The sequence below is a fragment of the Dipodomys spectabilis genome, unplaced genomic scaffold (assembly GCF_019054845.1).
Source record: "Dipodomys spectabilis isolate Male_0828 unplaced genomic scaffold, ASM1905484v1 ptg000157l, whole genome shotgun sequence".
Classification (NCBI taxonomy): Eukaryota; Metazoa; Chordata; class Mammalia; order Rodentia; family Heteromyidae; genus Dipodomys; species Dipodomys spectabilis.
Window position 1 is genome coordinate 18,667,000 of NW_024870834.1, and position 18,614 is coordinate 18,685,613.

General features: G+C 38.8%; 1 protein-coding gene across 3 annotated transcripts in view; it reads right to left on the reverse strand.

Moving 5' to 3' along the window:
• Ttll5 (tubulin tyrosine ligase like 5) overlaps positions 1-18,614 on the reverse strand; it is a 246,977-nt gene that overhangs the window by 140,871 nt on the left and 87,492 nt on the right. For all 3 annotated transcript variants that reach the window (XM_042692822.1, XM_042692821.1, XM_042692820.1), the window contains exons 19-23: positions 18,504-18,566; positions 15,232-15,270; positions 8,351-8,508; positions 6,691-7,003; positions 1,573-1,693 (exon numbers count right to left, since the gene is read on the reverse strand). In XM_042692822.1, the coding sequence (XP_042548756.1) occupies positions 1,573-1,693; positions 6,691-7,003; positions 8,351-8,508; positions 15,232-15,270; positions 18,504-18,566 (694 nt within the window). The remainder of the gene's footprint in view (positions 1-1,572; positions 1,694-6,690; positions 7,004-8,350; positions 8,509-15,231; positions 15,271-18,503; positions 18,567-18,614) is intronic.

An 18,614-nucleotide genomic window follows, 5' to 3' on the forward strand; every position in this document is an offset into this window, starting at 1 on the left:
AACCAGTATCATACTTTGCAGTGATAAGCCCAAATCTTTTTGTAGGAAGTCTCACAGGAATTCTGTGTGAATTCTAAACCAGCACTTGCAGTGGTTATTTCTTTTAAGCTACATTTTATTCTTCTTGAATTTGATTTTAGTTCATTGTCATTTAGTGCCAATTTTCTCTAGCATAAAGGCAACAGCCTCATAACCAGAGGGTTGCATTTCATACTTCTCTGCTGTATGTAGTATAGGGTAGTTGAAACTGCTATATTAAAACATTATTTCTTCACAGTAAAGCAGACAAACTGACTCTCAAAAAGGCAGTCTCAATTTTCTACTTGGAAAGAGCAGAGCTAACATTTTCCACTGATGGCTGAAGGATTATTCACAACACACGTTTTTTCTTTGGGTTGTACTGGCTACTTTAAATTCACAAGTTGTTTACTAGAATAACCAATATGTTATCAGCCATAAATAGTTGCCTTTTCCATGTGAAGGATTAAAAATTAAGAGTACAGTCCTAAGTGGGATAAAGCATATAGCTTTCCTAGGACTTAAAGATTCCCCTCCTTTTACGTGACAACATCTATGTAAGGACTGGTTTCTTTCTTGACCTTTCCAAAGAGCTTGAAGTACTTTGTTACTGTGATCTTAGCCCAGAATATTAAATCCTGGAGTTCAAATGACTGGTAATCAAAATTATCACACAATTTTTATTTCAGTACTCTAAGAACTTTATGCCATTAAAACTACTAAATATGTTCAGCTGGAAGATGGTACATCTGAAAGGGCCTAGATTCTGACTTTCAGAGAGCTAAAGAAACTCAGGACAGAAATAACTGAAGAGAGCTGGGCGCCGATGGCTCCCGCCTGTAATCCTAGCTACTCAGGAGGCTGATATCTGAGGATCGAGGTTCAAAGCCAGCCAGGGCAGGAAAGTCCGTGAAACTCTTATCTCCAATAAACTACCAGAAAACTGGAAGTGGTGTTGTAGCTCAAGTGGTAGAGTGCTCGCCTTGAGCTGAAGAGCTGAGGGACAGCACTCAGGTCCAGAGTTCAAGCCCCACGACCAACAAAAAACAAACAAACAAACAAAAAACAAAGAATTGAAGAGTAAATAATGTACAGTTGTAACATGTGGATTCAAGTTCCAGTGTTAGCATAAACAAGAATGGGATAAAAGACCATGTTTCTCAGTCCTTGTTTCCCTATCTTAAAATGAGACTGACAATGCTTCCCTCAGAGAGTTAACACAGTGTGAGGTTGCCTGAGTAAGGGCCATATGTTGTTGTTCTTCTCCAGGGTTTTGCTCAGGGCTTATTATCCAATGAGCAATCAATTTCCATTTCAGAATGAAATATATCAATGTCCTCACTACACAGTATAATAAACACAGTTCCAGGCAAAGATGTGCTTCATATCACATGAAAGTGAGGGAGATCTAGAAACTTTATTATGCAACAATCCTTTCATATGAACAATATACTTCTGTTTAATAAAAAAAAAAAAAAAAAAAAGACAGGAGGGCAGGGAAAAGGGGAGGGAAAGGAAAAGGAAAAAATCTCAGGTTCCAACAAACAGTCTCACCATCTGTTCATCCTCTTTGGCAGCCCAACTGGCACTGAGCGTCTGATCTCCATTGTCTTTTGTCAGGCGAATTTGCACATGCTGGAGATAGGCAGAGAATGCTAATCGGGCCTGCACTCTGCTATAGAAATCCAAAACAACATACTATTATGAGTCAGCATGGTAAACCTCCCAAATGTGTACTTGCCTCTCTCAAGAAGGCTAGCAAGTATGAATTCATCATATAGTTGAAGAACACAAGGTTTAAAATTCTTTTTCCATTAAAAGAATCAGGGATGAAGAGTCCTATTGATTTTATCATTATTAGCAGGAGAAAAATACAAAATTAGGTTTCCAGCTCATCACATATTGTTTTGACCTTTTTAACATCTTTCTTAAGATATTGGACGTAAGTACTGAGTTTTCATGAAAACTTCTATAGAAATGAGAAAATGGGGTTGTGCACTGGAGGGCCTTCAGTATATACTTATCAGATAGTGCAAAAGTATGGATTTTGCTAGGCAACTAACATTTATAATGTACAATAGCCTCTGAAGAAGGAAATAGATAAATCCTACAAAGAAACATTTGAAATCAACATTTAAGGCCGTGCATTTCTTGACTACATGACAGGAGTGGCTAGAGCACAGAATAAATGAATGAGGTCCAAATGAGTTTGGTATAGATGACCCAGTAAGCCAGGATGAGCCCAGATGGCAAGAGGGGGAAAAAAAAGTCTTAAATATAGTGAAAAAAATCCGAGTGAATCACTGAAGAATCTTGACATTTTTCTGCCTGGTGATCCTGGATGCAAACAAAGAAATCTGATCAAGCTACAGTTAACTATGGAGGTATTAAGACACATTGACAGATTTCACTTCAGTTGCTAATTGTGGCAGATCTGTTTTCTTTCAGTCAAGATTTTAGTTACTTCAGCTGATTAGCCTTTTGACACTGTAGCCAAAATTACATCAGTGCAGATTAGGGCCCAACACAAACTTTGTTTACAATCCTCACACATGCAATCACTGAACACTCTTTACTCATGATCCCCAAGGTTCACAGGAAGTCCCAAGCAAACTGGAAACCTCAGTGGGACCAGGACTACTTGGCCTATGTAAGCTGGAGGTCTGGGGGACAGTAGAGTCAGGCTGAGAGTCCAATAGCTCTTCAGTTTTCACTCAAAAAAGCTTCAGAACATGAACTAGAAATAAGGCTAGATCTCTGTTACAAGTAAGGATAGTTTATGGGAGCACAATATGAATTCTAACCAATAAATTTATATTTCCAAATGTTTTCAGCAGACAATAACTATATTTTTGTTTAACTAAAATGTACATTACTTTCCTCTCAAACATTTCCACAGGTTTTACCATATCATATTTTCAAATCAAAATAATTTTTGAAAATCTTGCACTTTTATCAACAAATTCACATGCAAGACAACAAGCAGGAAATAGGTTTTAAACATCTTCAAATACAGAATATCCAAGTGCATGGATTGGTCCTTTTACATTCAAACATAAAGGTCACTGGGAAGGAAATTACTGCTCATTAAGTAAGGATTTCATTGTTTTGAAGCAAATCAAATAAAAAATTACTGACTTTTTCATTTGTTTTCAGTACTGGGGTTTAAACTCAGGGTCTTGTGCCTGCCAGGTAGATGCTTTACCAATGAGCCTCACCTCCAGCCTATAAATCTTACTCAAATGATTCTGGGAATGTCAATGCAGAGAGTGTCTTTAAAGGTGTTAGTCAGCTAGTCATTTCCAACTAGCAAGTCAAAACATGAAAGAATGTAAACCACAATGAGTTAAACCAAGGTAACTTATTTTAAAAAACCAAATGGTTGTATACTCTCAGCATGTGAAGTATACAAGCAGGAGGCTGTGCCTGCAATTGAGCCATAGCCTTGATCCTTCCCCAAACTACTCTGGAGCCATTAAGCTGCTCCATAGGACAAAGGTAGCCTTGGCAAAGATACTTAAAGTAAGATCTCTAAGATTTTTGAAGAAATTTCTCTCTCTCTCTCTCTCTCTGATAAAGAGAACATTATTAGTAGAAAGGAGATCATAATACAGTCTCGTGGTTTTCAAATTTTGATACAATGGAACCTTTTTCCCCCTTCAGAAAGTAATTTGGAAAATCCTTGTCTAACCCATATGTTTGGCTTGACAAAAACAGAAAATGAGGCCTAGAAAAGTCACTGACTTGTGAGGCCAAGTGTGGTGGTACACTCTTGTCATCCCCTTTACTCAAGAGGCAGACCTAGGCTGAAGTCAGCAAGATCTCATCTCAAAAACAAGTGTGTGGAAAAACAAGTGGGAAGGTGGCTCTGTGGTAGAGTGCATGCCTTGCATGCATGAGGCCCTGGGTTTGATTCTTTAGAACTACATAAGCAGAAAAAGCTGGAAGTGGAACTGTGGCTCAAGTGGTAGAGCACTAGCCTTGTGCTAAAGGGCTGAGGCATAGCACCCAGGCCCAGAGTTCAGGCCCCATGACTGACCCAAAAAAAAAAAAGTGTGTGATGGTACGCTCCTGTAATCCAGCTACTTGGGAGGCCAAATGATGATAGTCTGAGGCTACCTGGGGCAAAGCCTAGGACCCTATATGAAAAGCAAACTAAAAAGCAAAAGGACTGGGACATAGCTCAAGTGGCTGAGTACTTGTCTAGCAAGTGTAAGAAAACAAAAGGCCTTTGTCTATGATGACATAAACAGTCACAGCACCAAAAAGATCAGAGCCCAAGTATGCTGACTAAACTCACTAACAGACATTCTCATTCTCAAAAACACTGTGCAAACCTGAACTCTTAATCGCCACATTCTCTAATATCACTTTCTGTTCTCTCAGTGTAACACTTGGCCTTTATATATTTTATAAATGCCATGGTGGGTAAGTATCTGAGTTTCCTTGCTCTTCAACTTCTACCTACTGCACTCAACCCATGTGTATCTCAGGTTTATAGGCAGAGATATCCTTCCATTGGCCTCTTATCACCTTCAAAACCCTTCTCTGCATCCATTGCTGTATCTCTAATGCTTTGGCCATCAAATCCTCCTGGCTTCAGAAGAATTTATCAAGTAGCATTGGTACATCTTTCCCCTTCCTCTCCTAGGGGCCATTTTCCAAGGTCTGTGTCCTATGGATTCCTTGGGGAAAAGGGGAATTATCACCATCACTGCTTGTTCTACTAATGCACGTTAGTTTGCAAATTTAGTCTACAAATAAGCTCCAGAGTCCAGATCTGCTTTCCTTTCACTGAAAGGCTATTTCATATTTTCTTTAATTCTAAGCTCATGACTGCTACTCCACATTCTCATTTTGTGTGCAGTCACAAATCTAGGAATCTCTTTTCACTCCTAGCCCTAACAGGTGCCTTAGGCATTCCACAACTCTCAGCATATATCTTTATCACTCCCTCTTACTTTTTTTTTTTTGGGTCCGGTCGTGGGGCCTGAACTCTGGGCCTGAGCGCTGTCCCTCAGTGTTTCAGCTCAAGGCTAGCATTCTACCACTTGAGCCACAGCGCCACTTCCGGCTTTTTTCTTTTTGCTTATGTGGTGCTGAGGAATCTAACCCAGGGCCTCAGGCATGCAAGGCAAGCGCTCTACCACTGAGCCACCTTCCCAGCCCCTCCCTCTTACTTTTATACCTATCTCTTTACTGCTTCTAATTTTTTAACTGACTTATTAAATGATATCTCATACACCTCCATTCTCTTCCTTTTCTTCTATAGTTGCTGGTCTATAGTTGCTGAGTTTACACAGAACTGGCAATCTCATCCACTCTGAAGATTTTAACCCAAATACGACATCATTTTATTATCTTCAATGTCTTTCTCACTGTCTGAAATGACCTGTTTCTTTCTTTCTGTCTGCCCTCCCCACCAGAATATAAGTTACAAAAGCCTATCTTGGAACAGAACAATGGCATTCTCAGGGAAATGGATGGAGCTAGAAAAAATCATTTGGAACAAGCTAAGCCAAGAGCAGAGAGACAAATAGCACATAGTCTCCTCGATAGGTAGATGTTAAATCCAAAATGCAAGGAGATATGACAAAGTAAACAGGATTTGAGAAACTAAGGACCTCCACTCAATTCATATCATTACTAAATGACTCCATGTTCTTGACCACACATTTGGTGTATGTATATATATATATATATATATGCACATCTGAGAAAGCCCAGAGGAAGACAAAGAATCAGTGGGAAACAGGGGATAACATACAACGGAGGGGCCCATCACTAGACATTAATGAAAATAAAATAAGCAACTCAAGGACAGCAATGGGAAAGGAAGGAATGAGAGGGAAAGACGGAACAGCTTACACTAAGCAAATGGAAAGAAATGTACATATCACCCAGTGTGGAAGAAATAATTGTATTGTCAGGGCTCATAGAATTCACAAACATGATATTGATAATTTGCTTTGTGAAGGTTAAAGTGTGTTTGTGACTTCAACTAAGTATCACTATCTTACAATACTGTGAAATTTATGTAATCACTTAATCTCAATAAATTTTTTTTAAAAGCCTATCTTGGGCCCCCACAGTAATGCTATATAGCTTACCATAATTCTTTGCACAAATTAGGGTAATAGGTTGTTGAAATACTGAATGAATATTATGTTATTCATTCATATCTCATACCTCTGTGCCTTTATTTCCTCTACTATCTGCCTAGCATTCCCATGATCACCAAGCCTCATTGGTCAAGGCATGGCTCAAATATCACCTCCCCCATGATGTCTCCATAGCCCTCATTTCTTTTTGTATCCTAACAACACTCTGTTCTTATGGGGGGGGGGGGGTCACAGCCCAAGCTCTTAAAAGGGTCCCCCTAAACAAGTGGAGCAATCTCTGTCTAAGTCACTTTGTTCTCCTAGTGATGAACAGAAATGCCCATCAAATATTTGTTTGGCCAATAAATCCCAAGTTTGTTCTGTATCTTCTTGGACAAGTAACTTCTATAGGCTCCATTTTCCTTAACAATAGCAATGTCTATTGGTAGTTGTTAGCACTGTGAGTATTAAATGAAACATGACTGTAAAACCATTAAATCAGAAGCTGGATCACAGGATAAGTTTGCTGTTATCATTAACTACTACAATTGTAATGACAAAAGGCACTTACCTTAGATTTCCATTATTTTGCAGAATCTGCATCAGATTAAACTTAGATTCTGGCTCCTGAGTCTCAATTTTGCAGCACTGGTCAGTTTTATCCTCCCACTCAGGAACTTGCACAGAATTTTCTTTAGGTGAATTTTCTATCATAACAGTCAGTGAGGAAGGCATGTGTTTGTCTTGATTTTCTCCAATAGAACTTGAAGACTCCTCTTGAGAAGCTTCCTGTTCTTCATCTTCATTGTCTAATGTAACCTCTTCTTCCTCCTCTTCACTCTCTGTCTCAGTTTTAACATTCATTTCAGCTGGTTGGGTAATCACTAAATGCGAAGAATCACTAATGTTGCTGAAAAAAGGATTAAATTTTCCTCTCTCCCAATACCTTCCTTTTATCTTGTCAATAGAAACCCACTTCTTAAAAATTTTAAAAAAAAACCACGTCTAAACACAAGCCTGAACAAAAATAATAGCAATCATATGCTACTCTTTAATCTTACATACTCTAAGAAAACCAAAAAAATTACTAATGGTCTTCATTGTGTTGATGTTTTTCTTCATACCCAATGGCTTTCTTAAAACTTAAGAAAACCCCCTACTTTCTCCACCCTGCCCCCAAAATACTCTTGACTAAGTACACAGTGCTGGTTTTCAGAAATGCACCCTTCATTCAAGAAAATACAAAGAACAGGGAAATACCTTCCATTGTCTTTCTCCCCCATTGTCCTTAAGTTCTTTAAGAAAAGGAACTTTTTTTTTTTTTAACTAATGAAACTCCAGTGCTTATATGCTGCCTGACACAGGTACTATACAAAGGAGAGAAATAGGGGTGGAGAAGGTGGGGGAAGGAAGTCAATCTATATAGGTCAGTTAAAAGTAGCTTGAGCTGCCAGACACAGCTCATGCCTATAATCCTAGTTACTCAGAAGACTCACATCTAAGGATTGAGAAGCCAGCCCAGGCCGGAAAGTCCATGAAATTCTTATCTCCAATTAAGCAAACATACGTACACATGTGTATACACACATACACACACACACAGCTGGAAGTAGAGAGATGACTAAAGTGGAGCACTAGCCTTATGTATAAGAGCTCAAGGACAGCCCCTAGGGCCTGAGTTCAAGCCCTGGGACCAACACACACACACACACACACACACACACACACACACACACACAATGGAAGTGCAGGTGTGCCTCAGTGGTAATTAGCCTGGAGCACAAAAGCTCAGAGACATCCAGGCTCTGAGTTCAAGCCTCACAACCAACCAAATAAAAAAAAAGAGAGAAAGAGAAAGAGAGAGAGTTCAATACGAGAGACTCCAGGAGAAAATTCCCCTTTATCTAAAATATATATACAATTCATCAAATTTTAAAGGATGAGCTGAACTTACCTAATCATCAAAAACCCTCACAGTACAGCTCAGGATTTTATTAAAATCAGACTAATATTATTTCTGAATTATCAAGTATTTCTATAATGGAAAAATAAGAGCAAGAGCCAAAATTTGTGTGATTCAATAAAGTGTTAAGGAATGGAGGATTTTAAAACATTTTCTTTCTGAAATTGTTTCAGAAAAAAACTAAGTATATGTAATCAAGAAAGTTCTGACTTGAATACTGACTGAGTAAGAAGCTAATTGACTTGGAAAGGCAGGACCTAGAAGATACCTGGGTATTTTGGCCTTATTGCCCTCATTCTGCCACTCCGTCGTCTACGTTTTCGCACCTCCAGAGACAGGAGCTTCCTCTCATAAAGAGCAGCATGCAGCGTGGCCTTTGAATTCATGCTCTCTACCTTCAGTTCTGGTGCTCCATCAGTAATCGGTCTAAGGGAAAAACAGCAGTTACAGCCTTTCAAAAATCTTTATTCCAAGGCTAAGCATCATAGAATCTGGAGGGATAATAGTAGACTGGCGAACTCTAAAGGGGTTGAAAGATAAAGGAAAACCTCTTATTTCCATATCTTGGAGTTCATTTCACTTAGCATCTTATATATGATCATATGTGTGATCCTCTTCTCGGACTATCCTAGACATGTTTTTCTTCGTTGTTGTCATTTTTAATTACTATATGAAGTTATTTCTTTCTTTTTTCCTCCTATGGTTTATCCCTTGTTACTGTATTTGATTTTGGTACCCTGTGTATTGTATATAGATTTATCTGAATTAGGGAAAGGAAGGGAAACAACAAAATGGTGAGACAGAGGACAAAGGGTGAACCAATACACCAGAGATACACACAACTTGGGGGGGGGGCATTAAGGGGGAAGAAAAGTGGGAGAAAAATGAGGGAGGACTTAACAATACCCTACGTATGTAAATGTAAACCCTCTTTACATCACCTTGATAATACCTTTTTCAGTATAAAGGAAAATACTAGAATCTCTATTAAAACTACACTAACAGCCTATCTAAGTTTATTAAGTTCTGAGCGAACACACACTTACACACACACACACAATGCCTAAGTACCCTTAAGCATTCAGCAATACTGGCTCTTAATTTACTGCAGAGATGATAAAGCTCTATCCAATACCTTATGTGGGGGAAATAACAATAACATCATCATTGTTTAGTGTGGACAAAGGTCTTGGTTAGTGCTATTTTAAGCTTTATTTTTAGTCTTATCAAACATATCAGAAAGCATTTCAACAGTGGATCTTACAGTTTATAGTAAAACTGAACTAACTGCTTACAGAAAGTTTTCTGCAAAAACGTATGCAATACAGCCCATTAAAATACAGTTTTCACGTGTGTGTGCGTGTGTGCGTGTGTGTGCGTGTGTGTGTGTGTGTGTGTGTGTGTGTTTTCCAGTACTAGGCCTGGGCCTGGGTGCTATTCCTGAGTTTTGTTTTGTTTTGTTTTGAATCAAGGCTAGCACTCTACTATTTGAGCAACAGACTCACTTCTGGCTTCTTTGGTGCTAAATTGGAGATAAGCATCTCATGGACTTTGCTGCCTGGGCTGGCTTCACACCACAATCCTCAGATCTCAGCCTCCTGAGAGACTAGTATTAAAGGTGTGTACCACCAGCTCCCAGCGAGTGTTCATATTTTTTTAAGTATACAAGAAAGTGGGAATCAAAAGTCTTTTGCTATTCAGCAAGAAAGATGTTTGAAAGACTTGAATGGATATCTGAAATAAAGGGATTTGAGAAAAGAACATCTTGGTACCTGTTTTACTGGTATTAATTATAACTTAGTACATAGTCTACTTTTAAATGTGTATAATATTTAATAAATACAGAGCTGATAGAGATTGAAATGGGAAGAGAAGCTGATGATACATGAATAAGTAAGCAGGATGGAGGTGACTGAGGGGAAGTGTGTCTGAAACATTCACATTTCTCACTATAAAGACCTGCCAAAGTTCTCTCTCTCCTTTAGTCTGGTGAGCTTCAGACAAAGATAGAAGAGGTGGCCAAAGCACTCCAGGTGTTTGAGTATAGGACAGAGTCTAGGTCAAAGATATTAAGAGTCAGAGGCACGGACAAGGGAAAGTAAGCAGATAGAGGACTAGGCCCTGAATGGGAAATGAGATGGAGAGAAGGGACAAGTAGCACCTGCAAATTAGAGAAGTGACAAATATCAGGCCCAGACTATACGCAGTTTGGGCAAAGTAAAGAGCATAGATAACCAGACCATGAAAGAAAGAGCTTTGAGTCATTGGTCATAAAAGGATCCAGATTAGTATCTGAGAGCATGTACCTAACTTTGCATACTAAGAGCTCAAGACCAGCTGACAATCTGAACTCTCTCTGGAATTCCTAGAACTCAAAATATATTCCCTTTATGGTCAAGGAATCCCCCATCTCCTCTGGAAGTTATCAGTTTCTAAGCGTGACACAAGTGCTGTCCTGTTCTATCTATTCAAGACTTTTGGATAGGGATTTGAGTGAGTCCTTTAGAGGCCTTCTCTTCAAGACAGAATGTTGGGCAAGAACAAGGAAGTGAGCTTCTGACTAGCAAGCAGAAATGGGGAGCCAAACCAATCAATTTTTTATAAATGAGGTTATCACTATGATGCCTAGGCTGTAATGAACCAATGTCCTTTATATAAACAAGAATATCACCACCTATATTGCCAAGAACATAATTCTGTGGGGTGGGGAGGCATTCTTTCAGAACAATTAACAATAAGAAATCAATAAAAAGCTTCTAAAACTGTGAGCCCTAAAAGCTCACAGATTTAGAGAAGCTACCAAGAATTTCCATCTCTATATTTGGAAATAACAACTCCAAATAAGAGAAAAGCATATCCTCACTGGTAAAACAAATGAGGGTTTGGAATGCTGCTACGTAGAAATAATGCAAGGACTATGCTTTTCTTGTTCATCACTATACTTGTGATGCTTATGAGAAGGCCTTGCACAGAGCTGACCTGTCATAAATACTGACTAATAACTCGATTCTCAGACTGGAGGAGTAGTTCAAGTTGCAGAACACTTGCTTTGCCTAGTAAGTGCAAAGCCTTAAGTTCAAACCCTAGTACTACCAAAAAATCAATAATTATAAGTTACAGTACCTTTACCTATGCCTACTTTTTTATATTTTATTATGCAAATATGAATGGGAAATGAAAGTTTAAAGAATTACACATGAACACCCACATAACCATCCATCATCTAGTTTCTACAATCAATATTTCACTACATTTGTTTCATTTCACACATATACACATACAAACACACCTATAAATTCTTTTATGCACTTATCAACATGTTCAATTTTTAAAGTATTCCCACATTGCAGATAGGAGATTTTGCTCCTGAATATTTATCTATGCATCATTACAATTTAGAATCCAGTAATTGTTTTATAGGGGTTGGTAAGCTAAAACTAATATATATATATATATATATATATATATATTAATATATATATATATATAATAAGATGATCTAATACTAACTGTTCACTTAATGAGTTTTAACAAACACCTACAACTAATTATATAATTCAAATTCTGATATTACTGTCATCTCAGAACATGTTCTTGGCACTTCCCAGCCAACCCCTCCCTAAAACCTTGAAGAGTAATCACTGCTGTGAATTTGTCACCACATTTTGCCCCCTTTCAAATTTCAAACAGAGCAGGACGATATGAACTCTTTGTGTATGGCTTGTGTGTATGTATCAGCACTGTCTAAATGATTCATAACTTATATGCTTCCTTGCTGGAAACCTAGGTTGTTTCTTGTTTCAGAATATTATCAATAAAGCTGCTACTATAACTCTATTAATACAAATCATGTTGTGATTATACTTTTCACATGTGTGTGTGTGTGTGTGTGTGTGTGAGAGAGAGAGAGAGAGAGAGAGAGAGAGAGAGAGAGAGAGTGTGTGTAGGGGTAGATTTGAGTTCAGGGTCTGGTGCTGAACTTGGACTCTATTGCTGAGCCAAACCTCCAGCCCTGTTCTGTACTGGTTATTTTTGAGAGAAAATCTTACTTTATGCCTGCTGTCCTCCTTATTTTTCACTTCCTGCTGTGGCTAGGATGACAAGCATGTACCACCAAACCAAGCTTCTTTTGTTGGAATGGAATCTCATGACTTTTCTACCCAGGTTGGCCTGGAACTATGGTTCTTCAGACCCACACAACTAGAATGACAGGCATGGGCCATTGCATCCAGCTATTGGTTGAAAGGAGATCTTATTTATGCCTAGGCTGGTTTGGAATCTCTATCTTCCCTAATTCAGCCTCTCAAGTAGCTAGATTACAGGCATGAACAATGGATGCTCAGCTATATTTTATCACTTCATCCAGGGAAAGATCTCACAGTGGAATTTGCCACTATGAGATGGTAAGCTAGAATGTGATCCTTCTATGCATGCTTCCCATGTAGCTGGGATGACAGACACATACCACCACACTTAGGTTTTATGGATTGAGATGAGGTCTCTTGAACCTTTTGCCCAAGCTGGCAACCAATCAAAGCTTCTTCCTATAACCTGTATTACATCATTAAAAACCTGCGGGGAATAGTAACCTTTTCTGTCAGGCCAATATGTCTTCAATTTGTAACCAGTTACCATTCTGTACCAGTATTTCTTTATACTGATATTTCCTGGAATTATTTCCTTCTTGACTTCAATTGTAACTATCATCTGTGTTGTTTGTAATCAGCCAGACAAGTCAAGGGTATGAATCCTTACCAATTGAGTAAAAGAACAGACCCCCATCCCTTTAAGTGAGACCTTTCCATTGATTTTACCGATCTTGTCCAACTGTTGTCATCAGCAGCCCATCCCCAGCCTGTAAAGAATGTGTGCCTTTGCCTCCAAAGGACAGTTTCCCCCCATAGGGGCCTTTCACTGACTGTTAGAGTGCTGTCTAACTTCCATTACCCTGGTAACCAACTGTAAAGAGAATATGAGCCTGATTCTAAGCTTGGCAACAGGAGAAGGGACATCACTCCTTAGGTTAAGTTAAGTATTTGGTGTACCTGTCTAACTCTAAGGAGAATGATAGCAGCCCTCTGCGCAGAAGTAAAATGCCTTGATGAAATCCCTTGTGTATCTATTCATTTTCTCCAACAAACCTGAGAGTGGCACTGTACTTCTGAAGATATTTGAGTACGATTGGTGTTATTACTGTTTATGTGCTTGACACAATTAATCACCAAAACCAATGAGTCTGGAGTTTGCTTTGTAGGAAGGTTGTCGATCACAAGTTCTATTTTTTAAGTAGCTACAGTGTTCTTCAAAATTTCTAGTTCAGCTTTTTTCAACTTACATAAATGTTTCAATGAGGAGTTTGTTTCACCCAAGTTGTCAGAGTATTAATTAATGATATTCCTCTAATATCCACCCTACTCCAATTAACTCCATTGCATGTCTGTAGGATCTACAATAATAACCTCTCTCCTCTACTTGATACAGTACTTAAGTGTTTTCCCTCTCTTGTTTTCTAGATCAGTTTACCTAAAGGTTTATCAACTCTGGTTGCAACTATGAAAAGGAAACCTGTTGAGGACGGTATTGGGGGTAGGAGCAAGGAATAGTAATAGAAAGGTAAAACTGATTGGAATACAGTGTAACTGCATGAAGATGCAATGATTAAATCCTTCCCTGAATAAGTAACATAAGCCAATTTTTTCAAAGTAAAAAATAAAAAGGTCACCAGGCACCAGTAGCTCACACCTATAATCCTAACTACTCAGGAGTGAGATCTGAGGATCACAGTTCAAAGCCAGCCTTGGGCAGGAAAGTCCATGAGAGACTTATCTCCAATTAACCATCAGAAAAATGGAAGTGGCACTATGTAAGTGGTAGAGCACTAGCCTCGAGCAAAAGAGCTCAGGTACAGTGGACAGGCCTTGAGTTCAAGCCCCATGAATGAAAATAAATAAATACATCTAATAAAAATTAAAAAAGTAATCATAATGGCTTCCTTCTTTAAGAAAAAGTTAAATTCACTCTTCAAAGAGCTTAGATGAGAAACCAAGTTTATCTTCATTAACAAATGCAAAACAAGCTAGCTACAGATTTCATTCTGCTTGTTATTGCTTTATAAAGAGACACAACGAGGATAAATGTTGTATCTGAAACTCTATTAACCATGGGCAGGGAAGGTGGCTCAGTGGTAGAGCACTTGCCTTGCATGCATGAGGCCCTGGGTTCGATTTCTCAGCACCACATAAGCAAAAAGAAAAAAGCCGGAAGTGGCGCTGTGGCTCAAGTGGTAGAGCGCTAGCCTTGAGCTGAAGAGCTAAGGGGCAGTGCCCAGGCCCAGAGTTCAGGCCCCACAACCGGACCCTAAAACAAAACAAAACAAAACAAAAAAAAAGCCGGGCGCTGGTGGCTCACGCCTGTAATCCTAGCTACTCAGGAGGCTGAGATCTGAGGATTGCAGTTCAAAGCCAGCCCGGGCAGAAGAGACCGTGAGACTCCTATCTCCAATAAACCACCAGAAAACCGGAAGTGGCTCTGTAGCTCAAGTGGTAGAGCACTCACCTTGAGTTGAAGAGCTGAAGGACAGGGCCCAGGCCCAGAGTTCAAGCCCCACGACCGACCAAAAAAAAAAAAAAAAAAAACCAAAAAACTCTATTAACCTGAAGATATGTATTTAGGTTGAAGAGTTTCTATTGTAGCTGTAGTCTTCGTTGAAGCAAAGTCATCTCAGTCTTTACTTCTGTAAGACCTTTCTCTTCTCTGACTAAACACAAAGTCATAGGCCATTTTACACATTTCCCATTCTGTGGCAAACTGGAAACACATCTGGTTAGTACCATAGGGCAGTACTATATGTCCTAAGTATGTCAAGGTCAAAACATACGCTCTTGTTTGAATCATTCAAGGCAATAGTCTTAAAGTTCACTAATACTATGATGTTTCACATAGCCAACAGCTGAAATTATACAGATACACACACATACACACACACACACAATTTCAAAGTTATTTACAAAAAGCCATAGGAGACATTTCTATGCTACTCTTTATGCTGATCCAAACTGAAACTGGTTCTTTATAGCACTATACTCAGTCTGTGCATGGTCATACCTCATGCACATGCAAAGAATTTCTCTAATTATAAAAGTCAGTTACCGTGTTCTTCCAGCCAATAAGCTTCTTCTTGGGTTTCCCCTATAAAAGTAGAAAGGACACCTGGGTTAGAGACCACTGTTTAGATATTCACTCTGGAGTTCACACACACAGGACACTGCAGTCTTGACAGCCTTATTATGGAAGTTAAACATAAAATTGGGCCACAAGGGGCTTTTTGAGGAGAAGCAGATCAACTGAGAACATTCTTAAAGAAGAGTAGAATACTATGACCTAGAGAAAGGATCAATTCACACACAAGGAAAAGGGCAAAGAAATTCTAGAGAAAAGTATTTACAATGGCTTGCTTTTCTCAATCTACTTACAAAACAAACCACACTCGCTCATCAGAACAGTCACATGGAAAAGATTGTTATTAGCCCCATTTATATAAAGCAGAAGGATGCTTCAACATCCTGCCCATGGCAGGGTTTGAGCAGTTTACATTCCAGCACAAGAGTTTAGATCTCACTTGCTATGCTCTTTATATTCTCATTGAGATATTTTAGGAAACAAAACCCATGATTCCCATGAGATAGAAAGAAGCTATTCATAAGGAATAGACTTTATACAACCAAAAATAAAAAACAAAATAGGAGTGGGGGGCGGTGGGGGGGGGGGGGGAGAAGAGATAATCTCCTTCCTTTGTCTCTAAACTAAGGTTGGACTCTAACCATAAGAACTAAGTCCCATTCATGTTTAAAGTGGCTTTTGTTTTTCTTGGAAAACATTCTTTTCTCATTCAATTTCTCTTTGCTTAACTCTTTTGGAGGAATAGAGGAGTATTCCCCAACTTTTATTTGAATTCATTTATACATATGTACATATGTAGTTTAGCAAAATGTTCCCACCTTTTTAGGTTCAGGTATCCACCACCACAGAGGAGATACTGGACAATGACATCACCCACTCCTCCCACAAGGACCTTTAGTAACTACTAACACTGTTTGCCTCATCCATATCTCCTTAACCTGTTTATTCTAAAATTTTGTCTCGGTTTATATCCTCAAACCCATGATCCTCCTGCCTCAGCCTTTCAAGTCCTAGAATTGCAGGCAGGTGTTATCACACCCAATTACAAGTTATTACAGCTGCAAAGTTTTTATATTTTGTTTTAGTTTGGTTTTTTGGTCAGTTGTGGGGCTTGACCTTTGGGCCTGGGCACTATCCCTCAGCTCTTCAGCTCAAGACGAGCACTCTACCACTTGAGCCACAGCTGCACTTCTGGTTTTCTGAGTAGTTTATTGGAGATAAGAGTCTCACAGAGTTTCCTGCCTGGACTGGCTGGCTTTCAACTGCGATCCTCAGATCTCAGCCTCCTGAGTAGCTAAGATTACAGGCGTGAGCCACTGACTCCCAGTTTTATAAAGTTTTTTATTGCTATACTACTATTAAAGAAATGCTTCCTAACTTGGGCGAGTACACTGGTTCCTAGCTTGTCTATTGTATTCCCCTTCTCCTTTCCGGGAAACACAAGTAGTATGGAAAGATCAGGTGTCAAGCATGGAGTATATGTCAGTCTAGAAATAATTCTATGCAGCCTATGAAAGAACCCATGCAAACACATACCTCTTTCTTAAAATTATACCTATTAAACATGAAAACTAATCAAAAAACAAAAACAGTTACTAGATATTAACATCAACTTGCCCAAATCAAATGTAAACTGAGTAAGTCTCTTGTGATAATATTGAATGAAAAAGACAAAGCTCAAGACTGATTTAGAATTTAAGATGTTTAAGAAATCTCCAAGATTACAAAATTAAGACATGTGATGGAAGCAGGGAAAAGTACAGAAGTGGGAAGGATATGGACAGCAGACTGTGTATAATAAAAGATCCACAGAGAGATAAGATAGAAAAAAAAAGAATATTTTCCAGAAGTGAAAAGCTGTACTCTTTAGACTTACTACAAAACTAAAATACTGAAAACTGACAAAGCAGACAAGACAACTTCTTCAGATAAAGAAACTTCAGATAAAGAAATCTGTGACTAAGCCGGGGGGGGGGGGGGGGGGGGGGGGGGGGGGCGCCAGTGGTTCACTCCTGTTAGCCTAGCTACTCAGCCAGCCAGGGCAGGAAAGTCCATGAGCCTCTCTCTTTTCTACAATAAGCCACTCAGAAAACTGGAAGTGGGCTGTGACTCAAGTAGAGTGCTAGCCTTGAGCTGAAGAGCTCGGGGACAGCCCATGCCCAGAGTTCAAGCCATACAACCAACATATAAATCAATCAATCAATCAATCAATCCATCCATCAATCAATCAATCAATCAATCAATCAATCTATGGCTGTATTTCCCAAGTAGATTCGAAGATCTTTCATCAAAAGCTACTCATCTAATAACAAAAGTATTTACCACAAATGCACAGTGGTAAAGTAAAAATATGTATTTCTTATCATCGAAAATGAAATAGCTGAAATCTATTTTAAGAATCCTTAAAAAATTCTCAAAATAATATAAATCTCTCTAAATAAATTGGGTCACTTGTTCTGATGACTAATTACTAAATTCTTCTTCAATGTAAGGCTATAAACATATGCAGGACTAAATAGTCAATCTCTGTTCCTTCAAATGCAGTGTCTGTTTTCTCATTCATCTGTTTCCCCTTGTAGTGAGAAAATCAACTATAAGTCTTACAAGTCTCGGTGTGATTTTGGGAGGATTTACTTTTTTTGATTACACTTTTGGGGATTATACTTTTTTTTTTTTTTGGTTGGTCATGGGTCTTGAACTCTGGGCCTGGGCACTGTCCCTCAGCTCTTCAGCTCAAGGTTAGCGCTCTACCACTTGAACTACAGCACCATTTCCAGTTTTCTGATGGTTTATTGGCAATAACAGTTTCACGGATTTTCCTGCCTGGGCTGGCTTTGAACCGCGATCCTCAGGTCTCTGCCTCCTGAGTAGCTAGGATTACAGGCGTGAGCCACCAGCGCCCGGCTTTCACTTTTTTTGATCTGATAATTCTACTCTCTTCTACAAAAACATATAACCATGTTCAAAATGTGTCCTAGACAAATGGTTACTGAGTGAGAATCTTCTGAGACGAAAGATAAAGTCTAGGGCATCTATTCAAAGATCTTTATGGTTTACTTTTTAGTTTTTCAAAATGTTTCAAGTTGTTGAGAATTATTAACAAATTCTACAAAGAAATTACATTTCATTTCCTAAAAAATCTTTTCTATCACTTTTTTAAAAATTTATTTCCTTCTATCACTTATGCTTTCTCCTAATTTTAATGATTTCAGCTTGAACTCGCAAATTGAGCAAATCCCCACCTGTCCTGGAAGAGCCGTGTTGCTAGCATATAATTCATAGAGGTTTTGTGTTCGAGGTAGGACCTGAAGGATAAAGAAAGAAATCAGTTATTCCTTTAAAGAAAAACATAA